The sequence below is a fragment of the Psittacula echo genome (assembly GCF_963264785.1).
Source record: "Psittacula echo genome assembly, chromosome: 15".
Classification (NCBI taxonomy): domain Eukaryota; kingdom Metazoa; phylum Chordata; class Aves; order Psittaciformes; family Psittacidae; genus Psittacula; species Psittacula echo.
Window position 1 is genome coordinate 2,053,324 of NC_137751.1, and position 25,428 is coordinate 2,078,751.

At 40.4% G+C, this 25,428-nt stretch overlaps 1 protein-coding gene across 4 annotated transcripts in view; it reads right to left on the reverse strand.

Annotated features, from left to right (window-relative positions):
- Positions 1-25,428, reverse strand: part of BCAS3 (BCAS3 microtubule associated cell migration factor) — a 363,502-nt gene that overhangs the window by 246,920 nt on the left and 91,154 nt on the right. For all 4 annotated transcript variants that reach the window (XM_080629980.1, XM_080629979.1, XM_080629982.1 and 1 more), the window contains one exon: positions 8,678-8,811. In XM_080629980.1, the coding sequence (XP_080486106.1) occupies positions 8,678-8,811 (134 nt within the window). The remainder of the gene's footprint in view (positions 1-8,677; positions 8,812-25,428) is intronic.

Below are 25,428 nucleotides of genomic sequence, written 5' to 3' on the forward strand. Positions count from 1 at the left end.
GTTTTAGAAAACACATACAACAGCCCTGGCATAGGATGACACAAGCCAAGAAAGTGGGAAACAATCATGACAGGATGTTTTTTCCCAATGTAAACATGACACAGAAAAAAGTATTCCTGATCTTCAGGAAGAACGCTTGGAACAACGTAATCCAAACCCCTCTCTTTAAAATACCGATCAGGAACACTCGCTGCAGTCAGAGTGGGTGTCATGGTCATGACTACTGAAAATATGGCTGAAACCACAGAGACAAAGAACAAACAGATTTTTAAGACTCAGTAATAACAAGAAAGAAAGTGTTGACAGACGAGTGTGAAATGAATTAGGATTTATAAGAATACAGTTATGAAACCCTAGTCGGCAGCAACAAAAAGTATTGTGGAAACCACCGTGACACATGCAGTGATTCCACCTATCTCCTACCAGTCTCAAAAGTGGCCTTGACTTAGAATCACAGAATTCGATGACATTTCTATATGGATTGGAAAGGACCTTAAGATCATCCGGTTCCAACCCCCTGCCATGTGCAGGAACACTTCCTCCCAGGTTGCTCAAAGCCCCGTTCCAACCTGGCCTTGAACACTGGCCTTTCCCAGATGAGCAATGAGCAGCAGAACCACAGAGAGTCCAAGGAGGTAATTCAGAGAATATTTCCAATTTCATACAAGGGCATGAATCAAACCAGCACAAATCCATCTGTGCAAGGCAAAGGAGTCTGCAACATTCCAGTAGCCCTGGAAGAAAGCTGTGAACCAGGCTGAAAAGAGGATGCTTGGCACAGCAGTCTGGAAATGACTTCCAAAAATCAGCTGTGTGTGTCCACGAAAAATAACAGACATCAATTAATCACATCAGCCTTGCTGTTCTCCACCACGCTGTTACTGTACATTACACAGAGTTCTTGACTGCGTATTGTATAAACAAACTGCACAGTGGCTCATTAGTGGTTTTCAAGTTTATGCTAAGCGTTGCAATTTATTGCTGTCCTTTAGGTTAATGTACTATTATTTCATGTATTTATAATATATTTCTGGAGTTGTTGTTAATTATGATGTAATGTTTAGATACCAAAGATCAATCAAGACCCCATACTGTTTACAGATATATGTTAATAAACTACAAAGTACAGCAGATCTCTCACGATGCAAAGTTTATTCTATAGCTCAAGGTCAACATCAGATTTAATACTCACATCTGTATATCAAAGTTTTATCTATCCTCTTCTGCCTGGGCCAGTAAAGGGAATTATAGACCTGGGATTTTGCTTAACTTGGGAACCCTTACGATAATTTAAACTGCAATACTAAATACTTCTGTGGGAACATCAGCGCTTTCTCCTATCTCCATTCTCATTTCATGCCCCTGGTTTGTGAGCAGTTCCGTTTCTTAAGCTTCAAGCTACATTTCTCATATCCAAAAGTCTCAGTGAAATCCCTGGATACTCAAAGTCCTCATTAGAAAGCACCACAGGCTTTTCTGGCCCAAAGGAACGCACTTAGGACAACCACAGCACTTTGTAAGGGTAACAGCACACATCCTCTCGTTTGCCCATGTCTAAACCAGGTATTCTGTGACTCCCATCATACAGGAGGTTTGTCCATATTTTATAGACTATTCAGCTTCCTCCACAAATCCAAATCTTACTTGTCAAACCCAAAAGGGCTTCTGGCTGCCCAGACATGAAGCTCCTCTTATATTACTGCCTGTTATGGACTCTTCTCTGTATTAATGATGACTCTGTTGGGGAAAAAATAACCAGTACCCTTACGAAACTCTCAATCCTATTTTCAGAGTCATGGACAAGATGACTGTTTTCCTAGCAGAGACAATTCAACAATGTTCCAGATATTCTGGGAGGCTTTAGCATGACTTGGAAAGAAATCATCCAGGACTTTGATGGAAAGGAAACAGCAGTCTGAGAAGGGTTTTCTTTACAGATGCTAAGAAAGAAGTCTTTAAATACGCTTGCATTACACAATGAGACCTCCACCATGCAGCTTCCTTCAGCTTTGCCATTTCCCTCACCTTCACCATTTGTTTCTTCCAACCCTTTCCACCAAAGCATTCACTTCAGACCTCTGTAACTCCTTTCCAGTCTGCTTTCCTTCAATGACTCTGCTCTTCTGCTTCTTTTTAACTCCCACTCTCCTAACAGGCTGGGCTGCGAACCCTGTGATGAAAACCCTTCACAAATCTGAATGAAAATTTAGCTGCCATGTTCAGGGTCTGACCTGAGTGAGACAGTAGCATCATTTAATACCCAGAGTCCTACCAGGACATGGCGTGTGTCTTCAGCTTTACTGAAGCTTGTACAGATCAAACAATGACTTCTGATATTCTGAAAACCCGGAGGAAAGCATCTGATCCGAAGGTTTCACAGCTGACATACATTCATTTGCTTTAGGGAGGGGAGTTCATGCCATAATTCTTCCCTTATCCCCACAACTCCTCCATATTGAAACATGGTATAATTAGAACACATTCACAAAATAGGCTTTTAAAAAATCAAGCCATAACCAAAAGAAAACAAAACAGAAGCAAAGCAGCATAGAGAAAACTTATTTCAAAAGCAGTGGATGAAAAAGGGCCCATCAGAGGAAAGGCTGATGACACAAGTCATCACCCAGGACAGGCAGTGACCTTGTTTGCCACCACTCTTGGGAATGACTGACAGCCCATACCCAGCCTCTGTATTTCAGGGCTTCTAAAAGTTAATATTGTACTAACTTGCTGCACAGTGCTTAAATGTATACTATCACTTATGTTCTTAAGGAGAAGGACCTTGCTGGGCTATCACGCACCTCCCCAGGCAAATCCGCTCCTGATGTATGTGCATAATGGAATAGTTAGAAAACAAAGCTCACAATACTGAACCAGGTGTTTTCACAGTAATTATAAGACATAAATATTAAAGCACATTTTGATCTTCCTGGTGCTCTTTTTTCCCTAGGATCCTTTTTCCCATTGTGGTAACTTATGCCAAGTACAATTTGTACATTTTTGTGCATTTCACTGCATTCAACTAAACTTCCATAGTGAAGTGAAACAATAATAAAGCACGACTGGCACTACTGCAATAGGAACTTATCCCAGTTTCAGGCACACTATGCAATGTCACAGAGAAAACACACCATTTGAAGGACATGACTTAAGTATTTAATCATGCTCTGCAGGGAGATGGCAGAAATAAAACCCCAATATCATTAAACAATGAGAAGGAGCAGCAGGACTGAGGAGGCAAGGGTCAAAATAAATTACAGAACTGGTCTGCATTTGAATTTTTTTTGGTTGGGAAAATTAAGAAAATGATGTAGTAAAAAACAGATGAAAAAATAATACAATCATGGACTGCACAATAGGATTTATCAGAGCCACACAGGCCCAACGCTGTCTCCCTGAGTCGTCAAAACTGATTTCAGTTTTGTACAGAAACGACAGCAGAATCTGGCCATTGTGAGGCACTCAGGTAGGGTCCTTCAGCCAGCGTAGCTGCTTTCCTTTAATAACTGAAATTGCAGATGCCACTCTGTGTACAGCTCTGTCTCCTCAAGATAGTTAAGCTACTTTTAATTGCAGCAGTCTCTTATTGTCTGCTTCCATCAAAGACTGATCAACTTCCCTAAATCTATCTTTATTATGACAAGACTGTCCCCAGGTTCTTTCCAGACATCAGAAAGTCTCTCTTCCAGAGACTATTTCAGTAATTGCAACTACATAACTATGTCAAGGATAGGAAGAAACTTCCATTAACCACAGAGGTCTACATCCCATGTTCATAAACGCTTCCAGTGTTTCACTACCTGGACACGGTTCATGACACAACCTTGAACAGTCCCTGTGAAATCACATCACAAAACATCCATGCTTTCCCGAGGAAAGTGTAAAATTGCACGTGTTCTGCAGCAGTCCCTGCTGGAATGTGTTTATCATTCCCTCTGTTTACCTGCGCTGGCTGCAGCTACAGCACCAGTCTGAGAGTCAGAATAACAGAAGTCTGACAGCATAAAAGATGACAGAGGGCCCTGGCCAGCAGCCCACTGATGCTATCATTGCGTTTATTTGTTCTAGGTTGAGATAATTCTGTTTTCAGGGATTTTGGTTTTTTCTGTTTACAATTTCAGATCAAAGAGGGAGGCTCCTCGAGTGACAGCCTGACTTCCACCTGCAAGTAAATGAGCTTCCTCAGTTCAGAACATGCTATACCTTCATTGAAAACCTTCCTCAATGCTCTTGGGTGAAAAAAATGAGTGCAGGAAGTGTTGAATCACACTGCAAGAGCTGTAGGACAAGGAAATGTACCCTTAGCCAAAATGTGCACCAAATACACATGCACATTTTTCCCCTTTGCAGCTGAATTGTGCAAGCATGGAGAGCTTCAGTTCTCCCTCTGTATGGTTAAATACAACCAGCACTTGCAATGAACCTTCACGATGTAACACAGCGCAGCAAACACACGGGTTTGTGTTCTCTTAGGTAAAAACATCCTAAAGCATAAGTGGTACTTAAAGACTAAAAGATATTAATCCAATGTAACTGAAACCGTGACTTTTGTCCGTGTTTGCAGAAAAGTAACTTGGAATATAGTGACCTTGGGACTTGCATCACTCGAACCAATGAAGTATCTGTGCACTTCACATTCTTTCATGGCCATTGTCCTTGCAATTCCCATATGAGGCAGAGGTCCACTTTCCATCACCCCATCCTCACCTGAGTCATACAAAGAAGTCGGTGGCTTTGAACAGGAACTGAGTGATCTTCACAGGCCTGACTCAATGTTTTAGTCAGCACAGAGGCTTCTTCCTATCCTTGCTGCTCAAAGTCAGCAAATACAATGCAGATTTGCAATAACAATACTTTAGAACTCAGTAACGCTGTTTTATGGTTCAAAGTGTGCAGGAAGAGAAAAGGGAAACCATGTTATGAAGACTAGCTGTGAACAGTCAGGGACAATACCACTACCTATCCTTAGTTGTGTGTCAAGGGGAATGGAAGCTTAAAATACCCACTACCTTACCAAGCACAGTACCTACATCTCTTCAGCATCATGAAGCCAACACCACATGGACTGGCATGGCAGACAAGCCCTAAGATCAACAACAAAACTACTTGAAAGATGGCTAGCAAATGCCTTTGGACACCACTCCAGGGTACAGTGACCATCAGCTGGTCAGAAAGTGCCTGTGACCAGAATACTGGTACAATCTGCTGTGAGCAACATTTTGGTGCAGGGAAAGCTTATCTTTGTGGAGGAATCTGTAACAGTTCCATCCCTTTTTCCATCATCGGGCAGAAAATCACAAACAGCGCAAGCATAGCCATTGGGATGGATTACCAATGCAAACACAACGCTCTGGATTAAATCCATTTTCACTTTTCTTAAAACTAAAATAGGAAGTCTCTGTTTTATCCCATTCATTAATGGTATGGTTTCAGCAACACTGCCTGGTTGGAGTGGCCAACCCATTGCAAATGCTTAGCATGAATTCTGCTTTGGCTAAGGGCAAGATTCTGATGAAAGGAGACAAAAGCCCTGGAGATCTCTGTACACCCAGGCTTTGTATTTCAGAAATGGTCAGGAAAAGGCAGAAATGGTCTTTTAGACTAAAATTTCTCAACCCCAAACCAGAATTTATCAGGAATTTAGAAAAATGAAAGATATAGTCTTTAGTTTTGTCAAAGTAACCACACAGCTAAAACATCTGACTCAGGAGGGAGACATGGGGGTGAGTTAAGAGACACTGCTCGATTGCAACAAATCAATCAGAAAACACCATTATTAAATGACAACACTTGCTTCTTCTTCTTTAATATACATTAAGTGTGCAATTTAATCCACTTAAGGTGTGAATGACAGAGGGGACTTCCTGTCACCTCCTCTTAGGAGACAGATGTGAAAATCCAAGCTAGTGCTCTGCCCTTCAACCACTAAACACAACATAAAAGGGAGAACTGGGGACTGTGCAGCCCTGCAAGAGGGGACATCCCAGGGCTGATATTCTAAACTGGGTGAAATTACAATTCAAACGTGTAACACACAATATACCTGTCCATTTGGAACACCAATATATACGGCTCCCAGATTTCTGCTCTCAGAGTGAAAGTGGTATGCCATGTATTATTACACAAAGCATACACTGCATATCCAATATTCCTTGGAAAAATCGGCCTTACAGAGTATTCCATGTACAGTCAATTCATGCAGAAGCACTGATCCCTGACAGGGAAATTCTATGTGTCCCACAGCTTAGACAAAGCCATTCAGACAAGTACAGGCAACTTTTATAGACATTACCAATGTACCAGTTCTTTGTCCATGGACTAAACGGCCTTATAACACCAGAACACACTGATGGATCACAAGGGAAGAGAAGAAAAATCACGCATGGGACATGAGGATATTTTGGGGAACGTGTGGCAAAGCTCCATTGGCCAGAATCTCACGTACAAAAGCAGATGATTTCAGTATGGACATTAATGTAGCACATATAACAAGGCCATAATGAGGATGTTGAAACAATTTATAATGGATTCTAGCTAAACAAATTTTGACATTGATAATCACTCATGTCCATCAACACAAATTAGAACTTTTTATAGCTCCAGTACAGAAGGTGACCTTTAAGACCATTGGCCTTCATTCACAGTTAGCTTTAAACCCAGGCGGGGGGGAAACAGAAAAAGTCTGGTTGCAAATGTGCAAATACTGTTCTAACCAAGACAGGAGGTACAGAGGCTCCCAGTGTGTGCCTCAGAATACCTTCACAGGGAATTTATACTGAACAGTCTCCAAAAGTCTTGTCTAATGCTACTCATACATGACATTTATAGAACAGAACAGCGCCACATCCTCCCCTTCTCACTAAACAACTACAAGCACTGTTATTCCAAAAGAAAAAGTAAACCCAATCAGATTATGTAAAGATCTTAAATCACAGATGTGAACTGAGCATCACAGGTACCAATGCAATCCTGTTGCTGGATAGTTTAATTATCAAGAGAGTTGTGAAATCCATCAATGTGCCTCAGACTGGTTAGAATTTTCCCTACTTTATACTGCCCCAAAAGCTACACTGTTCCCATCCCAAATGAAAGCTATGTGGCAAACTGGGAAAAATCTTTACTATGTTGATTCTGAGGATTTTAATGCAATGCTTTCACAGAGATGCTAATATTATATCCCCCAAAAACATGTACCAAGAAAGGTTCATTCTCTAAGCCATGTTATGGTTGGTTTCCAATGTATGCCTTAAAAACAAATTTATCAGCTGTAAAAACCAGAAGAACATCTTTGTTCCGAGTGACTGGAGTCCTATGCTTTGGGTTTCAATACTGATTACAAGACATTTCCCACTTTTTGTATGAAAGTAGAACAAAAATAACTCTAAAGCATTAAACACATTATAGTACATGCTCAAATGACAGAGTATATGTATACACATAGATCTCAATGACCTCTATATTATGGATAAAAATTATTTATCAGTACCATATCCCACATGGACAATTTTTCCTTATTTCCTCTCACTTTCCAGATTGGTTATTCCTTCCTATAATAAACCACTGACTATAATAGCAATTACACTGTTCCAGAGTAGTAGCAGCAAAGCTTCAGCATATTTAAACTACCAGTAATTTAAATTCACATAGATTGAAACATTCTCAACCACTACTACATGAAATAAAGTTTTCAGATTGTACTTGTTACAAAGGCAAGGCAAAAACCGTATGGGAAACTGCACAACCCATAGGGAAAAAAAACCAGCTTGAAGGAACTATAGTCACTGTACCACAATAATCCAAGCTTCCAGTGTCAGGGTCATAACCACAGTGCCTGAGGCTTCTCTCTGTCACACTAGTTTAAATGTGCCAGCCTGTCACAAGCCTGTGCTTCCAGTGTGTAACTGCATCAGCAAGTGCAATACTCATTTCTTACCCTGTGGTGACATTTTTATTTATGTATTTAAAACAGGTTCTCCAACAGTTCCTCGATGCTGCAAAGGTGAGGCTCTCCTGATGCCTAAGAGCACTGCAGTGAAGGCTTCAAGCATAACATGCTGCGCTGCTTCTACCACACTGAGGCTCAGCAAATGTCATCTCTCTCTTTTATCCACTTGACCAGTAAATCAGTTTACTGAGCATTATGTAAAATACCATTTCAGACTTTTTCACCCTCTGCCAATAGCCTGATTTAGTCTTCCATGTTTAAGAGTGGGATTTTTAAACTGGAAAGGTAAGTACGCATCACTACAGCCTCCAGTGGGTTCACCCACTTGGCTAAAGTGTAGACAGAAGTTAATCACGGTCTTTTGATTAACTCTTCCTTTTAACTCTCTAATTGTCCATCTTTGGTTTTACCACCAAAGTCAAGCAAACCCTGACAGTTGCTTCACGGGCACCAGACAAATGTTTAACATGTTACATGAGAAAAGGTTAAGTACAAACACAGCTAATAATCTGGGCTCTTTGGAGCTAGTGTCATATCTGAATAAATCTGACAGCACCTCATTGTAAAGGGCAAGAATTTATTATTGCCCAGGTTAAACGCTGTGCTTTTATCCTTTCTGTGGCTACAACATAAGAAAGGCTCTTTGTGTGCTGAAACAAACATTAAAGTGCCAACATACACGAAATGTATAAGGTGTCTGGGGATTATTCTTCAGCAAATAGTTTAACTTACTTTGGCTTCAGTCTCTCCCCTGTGAAGTGTATACAAATGATGGACGGCACTTTGTGATGATGACCAAGGATGTGTCAGTATTTGAAAAACATGGAAATCATGGCCTAATGTGTCAGTAGTGACCAGCAACATCCCTGGGTAAAACAAAAAGAAAAGAAAAAAGAAACACAAAAGCATAAGAGATTAATCACTGCAAAAGAAGACGCTTAAGAATGTCTATCTAAAAAAGCTAGCGTGGCTTACACTTTGTCTTCTGGAAACAAAAGAAAACAGTTGCAGAATATTACTGAATTGCAAGGGATTCACTTCATAAAAATGAATCAGAACTTCAACCAAACTCGTATTAACAGTATTACTACTAACACATTACAATGCAGATTTATGAAAGGCAACTGAAAAATCAGGGAATATCCTAAGTGAAGTTGAGAACTTGTGTGACCAATATGAAGCACTGAAGTGATGAATGTTAGAGCGAAACCCCAAAACGCTCTTCACTGAGAAAGAGCCAGCATAAAAAAGATTGATGTTTCCACAGTATTCATTTTTGGAAGAAGAGACATTATCGGAACAGAGCCAAAACAACCCAGACCAAAAACAAGCCTGAAGAAACATCTTCCTTATATATGCATGTGAAAGAAACCATCTGATTTATTGCTTGAAAGGCAGCAAATCAGAGCTGAGAGCTTGCAGTGAAATATTAAATTAGGTACTAACTTCATTGAAACCAGGTCACTGATGGATGTACTGAAATGATTTTATTAGACCAGCAGAATCACAGTAACTTATATATGCTATTTACTTTTTTCTTCCACTATGTGTCACTCCATTACCCAGTTTTTAAACATTTACAAACATATTTGAAGTGAATTTGCTGTAAGTTTTTATACAAAAAATAAGGATTTTTGTACATACAAGGGAAGTATGGATCACGGCAGAATTTAGGACTATAATAAACACACATGAGAATTATTTTTCTCTATAAAAATGTCCATATGACCATGCTTAGCAATGAAATTTAAGAAATTATCACCCACAGTTGTCCTCCCACATTTAATTAATGTCAAGTACAAAGTGGCTTTAGCAGTTCAATAGTTACACCGGAGTGCCTTCTAAACAACTGCCACGGTACCCTCCATTAAAGAAGACCAGGAATTTCCACACAGCTCCGCTGTTAATTCTCCACATAAATCATAATTGAAATCTTTTATCCTTCAGGAAGAGAACGCAGTTCTCTGCACCTTCCAGGACACCTATTTCAAAGGATAAATGATTACCTTATACCTGCCATAAGAGACTGTTCACTTTCTCAGCGTATTTACACACTGCTCCACAATTCATCTTTTCCTCTTGTGCTCACTGCTGCTAAACAAACACACACGGCACAAGTCTGGGAGCTCTCGCACGTCACCGCTGAAGTCCTGGCATGTGCCACTTTAGAGACTTCAGAATTAACCTGGAAGAAATCAATCCCTGTGTGCACTGAGCAGCAGGGAAACACTCTCTTAATGAAGATTAACTCTTCCACCGAACCACCATTACAGCATCACTACATCGGCATCCTCAGTGTTCTCCCTCCTGGAATCCCCCTTCCCTCAAGCCCAATTAGAAGGATTTCAGCAGCCAAAGCCCTGAATTTCTGGGCCCAACATCACTCCCCTGCTCCTCCTCTGAAGCTGAAGCAGATTTGTGAGCACAGGCCTCAGCTCATGGGAGGAAAAGCACAGCCCTGAAGCCTCCGAACACGGTAACGCTGCATCACTGCAGACATCACGGGAGCACAGATGATTGCCTCAGTTTGTCTTGACCATACCTCTTCTGAAATAAGGATCTTGGGAAGGTAAGAAAATACTTCCGAGACTCTGAGGCCCACCAGCAGAGAGGTACAAAACTGGAGAGAAACCCTAACTGCATTTAGGGACAAAACTGACACAGGTTTCCTTCTCAGCTTGACCACTGATGCTGGTAGGGCTTGGCCAGAGCGCGAGGCCACCCACACTGCACACATCCATTTCCTCGGAATCACACAAATGCAGAATCTTAAATCTGACCTCAGCAAGATTCCCTCCAGTAGACATACTTTTACAGTTACAGGCTGTTACTCGGATCCTGAGTGTTAGAAATGAAAGAGAGTTTGTTATGGAGCTAAGAAATCCGTGAGTGCATTTGGGTATTATGTTTGGGCGGTAAGGCATGTGAGCTGAGGTTGGTCTGGATGTTAATGTTGGCTTAACTGGCAATTTCCTTGATTTGTAGTGACTGTGTTGATAGGAAATACAGCTAAAGTTGCTCAAGTGCAAGTCAGCCAAGTCTTTAGTGTGGGATTATGAACACAATTTGCATTAATCCTGTCCTGCAACATCACAAAATAGACTTCCCTTCTAGTGAAGTGTGCGGTCCTCAATAATATACAGCATTTCCAGCGAAGAAAGCTGGAAGCAAATAGGGGTTTGTGCGCTAGAATTAGGCTGCCACTATCAGAGCGAGGATATTCCAAATGATTCTAATTCAACACAGTGAGTATTTTCTACATTCCCATGTTTGCCTCCCCTCACGCACTAGATAGCTTTATATAGAAGCTGAGTGTGCTTCTGGTCCATTAGAGCTCTCTTATTCCAGATGGAAAGGACCTTTGGAGAAGGGGAAGCTGGAAGAGATGAACACATCAAGCTCCTCTCAAAAGTGAGCAGACGGCCACAGAAAACCAGGGTTTTTTTCTCCCCCCCCAAAGTGCTAGAAGTCTTTCATAAATACATACGCAGAGCTGAGTGCACCCAGAGATCTGAGCACAGCGGTCTTCATGTGTATCCCACCACATGGCACAGGGCAATGAAGATCGTAAAAAAACCCCTTGAAATGAGCCAAAAATCTGCCTGGAAGCTGGAACCAGAAAGCTACGTGATAATCCCGAGCCAGCGAAAACACAGGAATTACCATGCTGCGTTGTCCATCAAATCCATCGGCTGTTTAGCTAACCAGGATCTCATTTCCAATATTGGCTGGAAACGCAGGTGGCTGCGGACGGTGCAGCAAACCCCACGGTACGCAGGCGGGAGAGAATTCCACCCTTCTCCTTACAACGATCTTTTCCCAAGTCTGTAATCTCAGTCGGAGCAGGGCACTGGTAGGCAGCTCGCTTTGGGACCACACACTCCAACACACACAAACCCAGAAAGCGTACGGTGTTAGCTGTTTGTTCTTTTGATGATCCACACCATTCCTGAACAAATGAAGCTGTGAAATGCTCTTGTCTATCGGCACGTCTGATCAGTTCCATATGATTTACATGGGTTTTCGTTCCATACTGATGCCTTTGGGTTTTGGGGGTTTGGGGTTTTTTGGGCCTGGGGTTTTCATCTGGTTTTGCTAACTTGGAGGAGTATAGAGGTGAAAGATAATATATTTGCGGGTGGAAGGGAATTGGCTTAAAAACAGAAAGCTGGGAGCTATCTGATTTGGCAGTTTTGCATGCCTAATCTAAAATCCTGCTGCCTCTCACTGCTTGGAATCAATGCATTTTATTAGATGAAAGCCGAGGGAAAACAGGCCCTTCCTTCTGTTAGTGACTGTATTTCAGCAAGGTAAAGGAGGACCTTTCATACTCCTGCTTGCATCTGAAATACAAATACATACTCACAGAACCTGGATCAACACAGAGGTCCCAAGCACTGTACCACAGATGGGAAAGAGCGTGTTATTTCTAAACCAGCATTTTGAAGTATCTTACTCCTGCTATTCGACCAGTAAATCACTACTGGTTCAGAAGGTCTGACTTGGGTCTGGGGGTGGGAACTTCCAGCTCTCGTGACTTCACACTGAAGAATCAGTTTTCAATTACAACAGCCCAGCCATTTCGCTCCTTTCTCCACCTCCCTGCAACAAAAGGAGCAACCCCCAATAGAAGCACAGAATCCCAGCAGAGAAACATCAACTTGAGCCTTGGTCCTCACCTCACTTTCACTTTCCAGTGCAGGAAACTTCAACTCAACTTTCTAAAAGACCTTGTGACAGTTTCCCCCAAAAGCTGTTCAGACGGAAATATGGGTTAAAGCTGTCATAGGTTCAGTCCAAAATGTTTTCTCTTATGATGTACTTGATGTATGAATAATCACAGAAGAAAAGTGAATAATTCTCGAGGATTTCCTGCTTATTTTTCAAACTGGCATTAATCCCTGTTTAACAGATAACATCTGAAATCAATTGAGAGCCTTGCATACACAGAACCCAGTGGAAATTCATGTGCAAAGCAGATATTACTTAATAAGTATCTCAGTGCACAATTCTGATTTTGCTTATCCCTAATATGAGGGGCGCAGCTAGGTTAAACTAATGACTGGTTTACTGCGTGGTTTCTCGAATCCACAGAGATGATTAAAATCCAGTTTAAAAGGCACAGATACCCTAGATGGAAAAAAAATCAATTACCTAAGCTTTGTTTTACCTGAGAGATACATTTGCCCTTATTTACAGCTTCCTACTTTTCATGCATTCTGTTGGGGAAACAATAAGCCCCTTTCAGGATAGAAACATTAAAAACTACAGAGAACATATGCATAAAAGGAAAAACTAGTACAGATGTAGACTGTGGGTTAAGAGCTATTTATGCAGTATCAGAAGACTAAACCAGACTCTGGCCTGGCCATAAACTAAGCCCACGCCCTAAATGAGGTGCCAAGCCACAAAAAGCATTTGCGTCAACTGGGAATACAAGGAAAAGAAGGACTTCTAATTATAGGGCCTGGAAGCGGAAGCCCAGAGTGATTAGGAGTTTAGGCGCTGCTGTATGTTTATCTGGGAGCTTCCTCTCGCTCTCTCTCAGCCCGGGCTTGATAGATGAGGGTTGGCCTAAAGGGTGGGATTGAAGTTGCTGATGGTACACAGAGTTCTCCGCAATCCGAAGGAGACGGAGACTGAATACTAAGGCTTCTGTGGCCTTGTAGGAACATAACTCTTTTCAACTAGGCGTCAGCTGGTTAGCCCAAACGGCAAAATTAGAGAGCAGCAAATCTCGGCTGGGGACTTGCTATAAAATCTAGGAAACCTGAGTAGCCTGAGCATCTCCACCACATCCTATTTATAACACCTACCTAATTGCATAGTTGTTTATTATACGCATACAGATGAGGTACTCACAATTTCACCTTGGCTTTAAGTTGCATGAGTAACTTCACGTTAAATAATGCCAGCTTGCAGAGGAACAGAAGGGTTTTTCCGCCTTCCAAAACAATGTCATTCTCTAATTACACACTGAAGAACTCAACACGTTCAAGCTGTGTTGGATTTGTTTTAAAAACACCAAAGGCACAAATGTTAGGAAAGCAGGCATGCATCTGCGTGGAGGAAACATATTCGCGGATATACTTAATTTAGGAATGCAACTCTCAGATCTCCATGCACGCACAGCCATATAGAGACCTGCAGAGCCACTGCACAACCACACCATTTACACGAGCAGCGATGAAAAACTATGAACAACCCCTCAGATTTTACTTTTCCGATATGAGCATAGATGTCATGCAACATTAATATTATGGTTTATAGGTTTTCAAAGTGCAGGATCAGAAGGCTCAGCAGAACCACACTGACTTACAATCGCTCCTGATTCGGTCCATACGCAGTTCCTCGGCTTTCCTACCTTCTGCATGCTAACAGATCTCTATCTCACTGCAGCCCTCTTGCACAAGCAGTTGCATACGTATCTTGTTAAGATGTGACAAAGTTTATATGGCCCATGGTTTTATGAAACATATGACCTGACCTATGAACAGTAGCTTTATTTATATTCACTTAATTCTTCTCTGAGTCTGATGCTAGTCAAAATACAGCCAAATATTAGTGCTACTAAGCCCATGTATGCTTCCAAGTGTAAGACATACACTAGAGATACAAAATTTGGTCTCAAAAAGAACTGACTAGATTAAAAAAAGTGACTTTAACAATTTCAATCAAAATTAACACCAGTACATGAAGATACCCTATATATGTATATGTATATAAAACCCACCCTAGCAAGTCAAAAGAAAGAGAAGACAAAAATTATTTTGTGAGTAAATAATTACCTACAACTGATTTCTGGAGATGTCTCCCCACTGCCTAGGACAATTATGCATTCAATTTGAATATATGGAGCTTGTGGCGGATGTATGGAAACTGTCAGCCATTTGTCATGCCCAACAGACAGCTCAGTGGTATGCTTTACATACCAAAAACTGTTCACCAGTTTCAAACCCTAACCGGCTGCAGCTGATGGCCCAAAACATACTACAACTTTATCAGGATGAGTTCCTCCCTCCCAAAGCTTAAGGACGCACGTTGGGGGCAATGAGCAAACGAGAGCAAAAGATCAAAGGGAACAGACTCCCTTTTACTCTGGCCTTGCTTGTAGTTCCTCCAAAAGGGACACAAATCCATAGCCACCACCATTCTGTTAGTGTTTGATGCATGGGGGTTGGTTAGTTGCAGAGATGGCAGTAAACATTTTTCCTGCTGAAACATCTTGTTGTGTTTTTCTCTCTTCATTGGAGTAACGATAAAGTAAACGTTAGAGAGAAAGAGGGCAAAATCCTGACCTCCCTGAAGTCCACAGAGCTCTTGCCACTAACTGCAAGACAGGAAATAGTTTTACCCTTTTCATACAGTTGTACATCTTTAACACCCCATTAGCAATTCCTGCTGTGCTAAATGGCTGGTTTGCTAATAATTTTAATCTATTTCAGAATTCATAACGAATCTATCACTCAGATGAATCTATCATTCATATCAGACTATATGCAGCAATAGTGGTACCCAAACAAATCGGTATTTACAAGGGAGCCCACATGTCTCTTCAGTATGTTCAGCATTGTATTAAACTTCACCTTATTTACCTGCAAATTTGGCAGATTTTAACAAAATGGAAAACTTCTATAAAAAGGTGACTAAAATTTCTATTAAAAGATGATCATAAAAAGGGGACTAAAGACCCATCCTACAATAAACTAACATTTTCTCCAGTAGTGCATAAAGCCACCACGGATAATGTTAGATGAGGACAATTGTACATTTTTGATGTTTAAAGAAACTAAGCCCCTCATATTTCCATTCTCTCATTAGGAAAAATTACCTCCTAATCAGACATAGACATAATTCGTTTGCTGTCATTCAAAGCACACGTGTTGACAAGATTTTCTCCTGTCTATAAAGTCCTTTTATTCATACTTTTGTTGCTAAGAAATTCCACTGACACTTCTCCTTCACAAACAAACCATAAAGCAATGCTAGCAAGCGGCAGATCTTGACTTATTTATCACCTTCTGGCCCATCATATGCGATATAGAGTCACAGTCTTTGTAACTGCAGTTCACCAAACACGATGCTATTAACTTTGGTTTTAATATGTTTGTCTTCAAAGGCAGTAATTCAGGTTGAAAAAACCTCCAACTACACAGATAAAACCGAAGGAAATATTCTCTCATTAACTACAGCCCTTTCCCCCCTAGATGACACATCTAGAAAGGTGATGTTCCAGAATGAGATTAACTTATGGATCCCTTCCAATTCGAGATATTCTATGATTCTATTACTAATAGTATAATAGTAATAATATAGTATTAATTATAATTAATAAAATTAATATATACTATATATTAGTATATATATCAGTATATATTAGTGTACACATATTAGTATATATACTATATAGTATATAATATATACTATATAATTAATAATAGAATAGTAATAATGACTGCAAAATAGTTGCAGTCAGTATAAAAGTCCAAGCACAGAGAAGGTGCTCTTTGCAGCCATATCACTACTGCAATAGATTACCTTCTACAGCTATAAAAGATCTCTCCAAAACTTAAACCAATCTATACGGTTAATGAGAGACTGATTGGTAGTGATTGGTACCTTTCTCAGGTAGGAAAACCAGAAAGAAAACCATTTCTGTGGCTCTGTGAGGCGCTATCAGTGCTTCCCAACAAGCAAATAAGGTATTTTTCTGCCTACTTGCTCAGATCAATGGGAAAGACTTCTGCAGAGACATTCCAATTTAAACCTCTTTAACTATTAACTCAAGGCCACCAGCACATTTCAATATAGAACATTTAAATAATCAGAGGAATTTCAGGTCCGTTAAAGGTGCAGTCAGGCATCCACAGGGGTATACAGTGTAATCTGGTTTTCTGCTGCTCCGACACTAATTTTCTCAGTATTAATGGGGGCAAAATATCTTATGTAGCCAAGGAATCGTAACTCTTCTATATTTGAGCTGTGCTGCACTTTCCAGCTCTCAGCTGCTAACCTGGCAGCAGCAGCACTCCTAGAGAGCACATCATTTAACACATTGCAAAGCAGAACGCATTTATAAACCAGCAGCTTTTAGCTCTTTACTGACTATTGCATGTGAAAAGTTTCTTTCTCTGACATCCAAATTCCTGTAATTAAACATCAACAAAATCAACGTACAAACATGCACTGAATTTGACAGGTCATGTACTGGCTTCAGCAATGGATTAAGAATCAGGAATCCTATGTAATATTCTTCTCTGGTGCTGAGTTACTGCATAACCTTGAGTGAGCGACCGCTGCTCAACTCTTCAGTTTTCCCACTCTTAGCTTTCAAGCCCTGAAGTGAAAAGTTTGAAGTTCTTACAGTTCATTTTCAACATACCCTGCTTTTTAACCTCTCCTCATCTTATAAACTGGATTGAAGTTGTACCCGCACCTTGGAGTTCTGCTCTTTGTTTTCTACACTGTCTGCACACTTCTATCCCCTCCAGTGAATTACCACAGCTTGAAAAGTCTCCCACTTCTCGTTCACTAAGAACTTCTTTCTTCCCCTCTAAACCTATTTCTTTGGAATCTTTCTTACCACCTTGCCCTCAGCTCCATAAGGATCAAGTCTTACATCCTGTATCTTTCCTGCCTTATGTAGAAGCTATCTTGGTCCAGTAATGCGTCCCATTCTGAACAGCAAGGTAGCTGCATGAATTTACACTTCTCTACGCAACATATGTAGGTTAATATATATTAACTATATATGTAAGAATATACCTTTTCCATCGCACCAATTTAAAGGTTGGTGCTACTGCCAAACTGAACGTGTACTTAGCTACAGCGACGTGCTACTTAATTACCATATATTCAGTTTGGTTTCAAGGACTTGTACCCCAAAATATTGCATCTATTGCTCCCTCCAAAATGGTAAGCAGCCACTGCAGAATCCTGTAGCTGGCAAACACTTCTATGTCTACATTTAAGACGTGTGGAGAAAAGCTTTTATTGAAAAACCCTGTCCCACCAGAAGACCACCACTAAGCTTTTGTAACAGAACGTCCTTTTCAGAGGCTGTGAAGCTGGTTACTGGCCTTAACAAATTGGCAATTGAAGCACAGCCTCTAAAAAAGTTCCAGTACAGGAGAATTCTCCTCTTTCCTGGCTACCCACAGCCACCTACTGGAGTTTTGTACATATAGTTCTTGGCAAAGAAAACTTCCCTCCCCAGCCTGAGAAACGGGGCACAAACCTTACGCTAACAGTAATGAATGAGATTTAAACAAACTTCAAATAGATGTGCAAACTCTTAACCTGATTCCCAAAACAAACACGGGTAACAGATTCATTTGTATGTAGGCTCCCAGTAACAAGGAGTAAGAGCAGAGAAATGACAGCAAAGCTCTGCTGCCCATCAGCAGTGTCCAACGCTACAGTCCAAGTCCAAATGAGCTCGTCCTAGCTCAACAAGGAGGTCCTGCCATCCTGTTATAATTCACTGGCTTGTGCTATTACAGTTACTGTGCAACTATGAGCTCTTGAAGGAATTCATGTCAAAGACTGTGCCAAATGCACCACAGAAAGGAGAAGGCACATGCATCTGAAGGGCAGCCTGCCACAACCACGGTGCCCATGGTGCCTGGACTACCTCCTCGGAAAGCCTTGGCAGGACAGATGTTGGGAACCCCGTCTGGAGAACAGGAGGCTGTGACCATTTCGGATTGTGCACTGCTGGTTACTAGAGGTGAAAAACAGGAGTTAAGACCTAAGTACAGTTTCCCGTTCTGCTTGCCTCGGTCGCTCAGCCTAACGTCCAGAGTTACTCACTACATTGGTCTGGGTAACTTGAGGCTTCTATAGAAAGCAGAGCTACACAGGAAGAGCAGCACTGCAGCTCACATTGAAGATGGACAAAACCAGAGCAGATGTCCTCCAAATCATACTCAATATCTCAACATCGAGGTTCTCAGAATCGGTGGATGTGTCTGAAACTTAGGGCTAATATCCCTACACTTTATCTATAAATTGTGAAAATGAGGTATATACATGTTTTCACATGCTGCTTAATCACACATATGCATCCTTACGACCTTGTGATCCAAAAGCATTGCAGCAATCAGTATAAAGTCTACAAAGTACCCTTCTGTGTGAAGGTTCAAAACAACAGATAAGTATGCTAGCCCTGTGAAGAAGGTCTGATTTATATAGTTTATCTCCAGCAAGGGACAGGCTGGTTCTGTTTCTCAGGATAAGCCAGAAATTATTCTTTCTTTGTGTAAGACTACCCCAATTCAGCAGCACAGACAGATACATAAAATCAAAGGGAATAAAGCTGTGTAATTAGTTGCCACACCGGAGAGCTAGCATCCCTCCGCATGTTCATAAGGAATGGTGCCAGCCTGAAGAATGCAAATTAACTGTCTCAGATTTCTATAAGGGCTGAGAAGCGCCTCAGCAGCCTGGCAGAAACACAGCATTCTGCCTGCAGAAACGCTACCCGAGTTCAAGCGCAGGCGGGGGATTTCACTGCAGACACAGAGGTTATTCACCCTCACACCCACTTACAGAGCTGCTGCGTGAATCCGGCAGCCGGAGAGCATGGAGAGTTCTCAGCTTTAGCAAGCACATTCTCTTCTCGCCTCACCACCACTGACTCCACCACAACCCTGACTGAGACAACTTATGCCACTGAAACACACGTTAACTGCAACAGGCAACACATGGCATTTCTACTGTGTTCAATACGAGTAGGCTGTGGCTTTCCTTCTGTCTTATAAGGAGTACTGTTAACAAATGGGAGAAAAAAGCATCCAGTGTTGCCTGGCAGGGAAGGCAGCACATACCCATAGAGCACACAGAGCACACTCCTGCAGCCCCCGTTGCTTGTGGGACTGTTGTTAAAACTGTGATCCCACAATGTGCGTGTCAGGCAGAGCAAGTGATAGAAAACATACCTTCCTCTGCGAGCTAGAGAGGATCTGGCCTTCCTCCCCTCTGCAGGGAGAGGAGAAAGAAACTTACTGACCCATGCACTAGATAAATGAACAGACTATCCATTAACTAGTGAATTGCACAGAATGGAATTATGTTAGAGACAATAAAACGAATATGACTTTAAAGTGTTCATTAAAACTGTCACCAACCATCTAAAATGTAACCTATAAACCACAGCTATCATCCGTATAGCATGGAGAAAGCTTGCCAAAAACCACAATTAACACGCAGTGTTCAACAACTTGTACACACAGTAAAGTTTGGTTTTAATTGGAATACGTACAATTGATTATAAAATCTTCCAGACATGAAAAGAAAACAGACAAGCTAGGTTTGGTCACACATTTGTTAGCTAGAAACATCTAGGTCTCAGTGACAAAAATCTCCTTAACTAGAAAGCATTTTCCTAGGCAACAAACACAAGCTTTACAATCACAAAATACACTATTTCCACCTAAAAACTTGATTGTATCAATACCATCACTGTTTTACTGGAATCAAAATCTTAAACGTGGAGTAAAAAGTGATTTCTTAGTTACATCTTGATACACAATTTAACTTCCTTTTCTCTTTCAGCATCTCTAGGAAAAGTCAACCTTTGGGTGAAACACATTTATTTGTTGTGTCAAATCTAACCCAATAAATAAGTAAAGTTAACCTATAAAAGAATATTTCTATAAATCCTAGAAAATCCCAGTTTTATGACCCTAAACCATACCAAATAAACAGAATGCCTGTGTCAGCTACAACACTGACTCCAAATACTGAGAAGTTCCTTTTTCAGCTAATCTTCCCAAAAGTTCAGTCCCACATCAGCCTTTTTTGTAGACAAAAGATACAACTGTAGGCAAGATATAGTTTTGCCTAAAAAAAATAGATAAATAAGGGTACAGACAGACTTCAGAACCAGGGGGTTTGGTTATTGCCAGGCCTGGTGATAACACTGGCTAAAGCAAGATGAGCAGCTGGTCTAGACTGAAAAGCTGAACCAACTGTTTCCGGTTACTTTAACAGCCCGGCAGCGTTCAGTCTTAGAATTAGGCGGAACGTGAAAAGAACTTCCGGAGCTTCTACTGCTGTGTAGTCTGTATTAAACCCCTGACCTGTGTAACTGCCAAAATCCAAAGAATTTACTTTTTTACCTTCTTTGAAACACTAGTAGAAATGGTTATATATTACAAATATGTTCATTCCACATGGAAATAGAAAGTTAACATTAAAAATTTGATGCTTTTTAGCTTCACTATTTATAAAACTTTCCTAAGCTTGGCGTGTCTATGAAATTTTCTGTTCTCCTGGAGGGTGGAGGGGAAGCTTACAGTTTATCATGAAATCTGGTTAATAGAAATGGTCAATATAAGGTAAAAACCTATCTGTCTGGAACTGATTTCTGAAACACTGATCTGATTTCCTTCCTTACGGATTCTATTTTTATTGTATTATCTATGGCTGTATTATCTATGTATTATCTATGTACTATTGTATTATCTATGGCTGAACTTGCACGAGTGTGGACAACAATATATTTAGCAACTAATATTCAGCATTAGCACAAATAAAATGTCTATAAGTTGCTTGTAAATGTGGTGAAGTAAAGACAATTTCCGAAAATAAAACTACAGCCCTGCAGGCTCTAAAATTACTCTCAAAAGCACGTATAACCATTTTGATAGTATGAATAGATGTGTGTAATTTACACACAGCTTGGTTTTAATTATCACAGTTCATAAAGGCCTTCAGACCTTAGATTTGCCACAATGAAGAGAGGAATTCTGTTAGTTTTTAACAGGATAAAAATCTTTAGAAGGATCCTCCCTTCTGGCCTCCTACAACTCAGATCCTTTAAGCATGTCCAGTTTGCTAACAGAACTAAAGAGCAGATTCCAGGATGCTTCTCAGTGGTGTGATTTACAGATTGTATTCTTTGGGAAGTCTCACCGATGGTGACTCCGTTCCGAGGAGGGACTACCTCACACCACCCATATCGCCTCTTGGCCAGCTCGCGGCACTAAGCCGTAGCATTCCCGGCCAACATCATAAATGCTGCCATTAAAATATTTGTTTTAATTCTGACCTCAGAGTCACAGCTAATAAACAAGAAAGGCAACGAGAAATTGAAAAACAAACTAAATGCAGCTGTTGGACTGGACGTTTCACAACTGTGTTTAACTGCATCCTTTAATTTCACTTCTATGAATAGAAGCCATACACCACAGCTTGCATGCCAGCGAGTCAACCGAGCACTATTTTCTTTTGAGTTCATTTTGCAGTGTTATTCCGTCATGTAAATTTTACTGTATTTTTAACTTTTCCTTCGAGATGCAGTCTGCAGACAATGGTGAACTATTTGCTGGAGGTTTCACATTCAGACATGTACTAGCAATGGATACAGCATTTGTCTTCTTTTCCCATAATCTTCCTCATACAGAAGAGGACCAGAACTTTTTGTGTATGTAGAACACACATTTGCCTGTGTGTCAGTTCAGAGCCCATTCCAATATATCCAGTGCCCAGCAGATGAATGGTTCAGAAACTCTGCATGTAGAAAGTATTTAGAAATGCAGTACAAAAAAATCACACAGAAGAACTAGATGCAGAGGAGGGAAACCTAAAACTTGTGCTGTTCTATGGGCTCCCCAAAACTCACTGCTATAGCTTTAAAAGTATTCTTTTTAATGTGTCTTTGTAACAGCGATTGACAACACCTTTCCAGAATGCATAGGTTTACAAATATCAATTGGAGAGCGAATTAGGAACCTGACCATTCCTGAAAGAAACTCATTTGGAAAGCAAAAAGAGGCCACATCCTTTTAAAACTGTAAATACAAATGCAGAATCAGATGATTTAAAGGTAAGGATCGCAAGAAAGCCAGAACTTCCCTTTTATTTTGGAATATATTCCTGAGGACGGAGGAAAATACAAATAATCATATTTTGTAAAAAAACAACCCAACCTATAACCTCGTGTACTGGTGTGTTTTTCAAATCTGTAACATTCTCCTGTTCTCAGTGTTCAGGTTTGATATGAGAAAAGGTAAGAAACACCACCTCATAGCCCCCCCAAACTAAACACTTTGTTTCTTTGGCGTTGGGGGGCATATTTTCATTAAAAAATAAAAAATAACCATTTATTTTAAACATCAGGCAATTCTACTTGCAAATAATATGTACCCTGAGAGTTTTGGATTGAAATGTCTTTTCAGAAAGAGAAAGAAAAGGGGCAGATCTAATGCCTCCCAAATCCCACTGAAGCCTGAATTCTCTGTACCATCTTTGCTTCCACAACTTTGCTCAAGTCCCAAGACCTTACATGAAAGTAAAACAGTGAATACTTTGGACCAACATTAAAAGAAATAGAATTAAACCAAAACATTTGAACGAGGCTGTACACAGAAATTTCCATAACAGACCATGCCAGAGCTCTGTGTAGCCCAGCGTATTTATTGCCTTTAACAACAGTGACTAGCAATCATCCCTGTTCCCTCTTCCATCGTAGACACAAAGTGAATTAGTTTTAATGGACTACGGCTGACATCAGAATTGGTGAGGTTTTTTCCTCCTTTCCAAATCACAGAGTCTAATACAACATAATGAAAAACGAGGATGTTTGCATGGTTCCTTCAGTCTCCAGTCTAGACACTCTAGTTTAGACTAATCCAGTTTGCCATTGCGCAACTGATTCTAATTGGTAACATTTAATCCTCTCCCTTCCCTCTCCCCATTTGAGACCCTGCATACCCTTACAATTCCTGGCAGACTATCATCAACACGTTAAAAGCTGGGAGGTTTTTCTGTAAACATCTTCATTTAAGTAACCCCCTATGGTGTATTCCTTCCTTTTGCAACCTTCCAAAATTTAGTCCAGGGCATCTTCATCCAGAGTTTACACAAGAAGCTCTTGTCATTTACATTACACAGCAGACAGGATTCTTCTGTGATGCTGTAGTGACTATGACATTCTGCAAATGGCTTGTACCTGGGTTTTTTAGTCTATAAAAATATATAAAATAGACATAAACACATATGTATATATATTATATATATAGTAAAAATTAAGGCCTCCTGACGACAAACTCTTGCACAATGTTGCACTGACAGAGAAACATATTAATAACCAATAAAATATTTGTCAGTGTTTTTTATTCTGGCTACATTTTAACTGTGGTAAAAATTCAACCATAATAAATAGAGACCTTAGTGTCAATACTGCTGTTTGACATTATATAACTATATATATATATAACTAACATTTCTAGATATCTTACATTTATAGCATAGAGAAGGCCAAATTACCAGGTGACATAATCTGCAACTCAACATCGCTAACAACATCCTACATTACTTTTGTGTGGCCAAGGTGTATTGACTATAACCCCATAGACAGGCCTTGGTTCTGGACTCAATATAAAGGTATTAAAACATTTTTCAGGACAAAATATATATATATATATATACATATACACGTAAGCAGAATAAACATGATGTGCAGGTTTGGGAGCACATCTGCATAGATGCGGTCTGAAAAATAAATCTAAATAAATCTAAATTACTTAATGGCAATCAGTAAACAGTACTACATTTTTGCCAGGACACTCTGTCCATTGTAAGCTTGCCTTCAATTAATCTGAAACTGAATATTCAAGCCAGTGTTAACACTAAGTAAAAGCATCCTGACAATGGCTTAATGTGCTTTTCATTTAACAAGTGAATTAAAGTAATTGTTCTTAGGGTCTCTGTGTAAGCCTCTTGTTTCCACTACGTCAATAGATACGCCAAAGGTACAGTAATGAAGTCCCCAGTCTATTAATATTACCTCACTTTCTTGTATTACTTATTCTTATCTTGAAGTGCTTTAATAAAAAGCTTAAAAGTCTTCCTAAAAGTTAGAAGCTTCCTTCCTTTGTTCAGCAATGACGAGAGTGGACGTGGTGCTAGAGATGTGCCCACCTTCTTGGATGTGGATCATTACCAATTAGGTTGAGGAAAGATTACTATTTTCCCAATCAACTACAAAAGAGTGCTATAATCAAAAGACATCCAGTGAGTGCCATTGAAAAGCCTTGGAGTAGCTACAGCACAGTCTATCTGCCCCAGCTCCCCACAGAATTCATCCGCCTTGCTGGCCACTGCCAAGCTGCATGAATTATTCTACTGGCAGGAGCCCACTTCTGGTCATCACCTGCACCAGGACCCTGGAGCTCCTTCCTCTTACATGCAAGTATCCTTGCCACATATTGTGGTGGCAAAAGTCACTTCATGGGAAGAGGCTGTGGTAAAACATAAATAAATACTATGTGTATGCATTACTTACTGAGCAAACAGAGCCGAAAATCAGATCCCTTTGTCCTGTTAATAGGCAGCATCTCTTCCACAGCACTTGGCAATGCCAAATTATTATCCTAGCATTTAATTTATTCAATATTGGATGGATGTCTTAAACAAAAAAAATCAAACCATTTGTGCTTCAGAAGGGGAACCTTACCTTCATGTAAGTCACAAAAGCA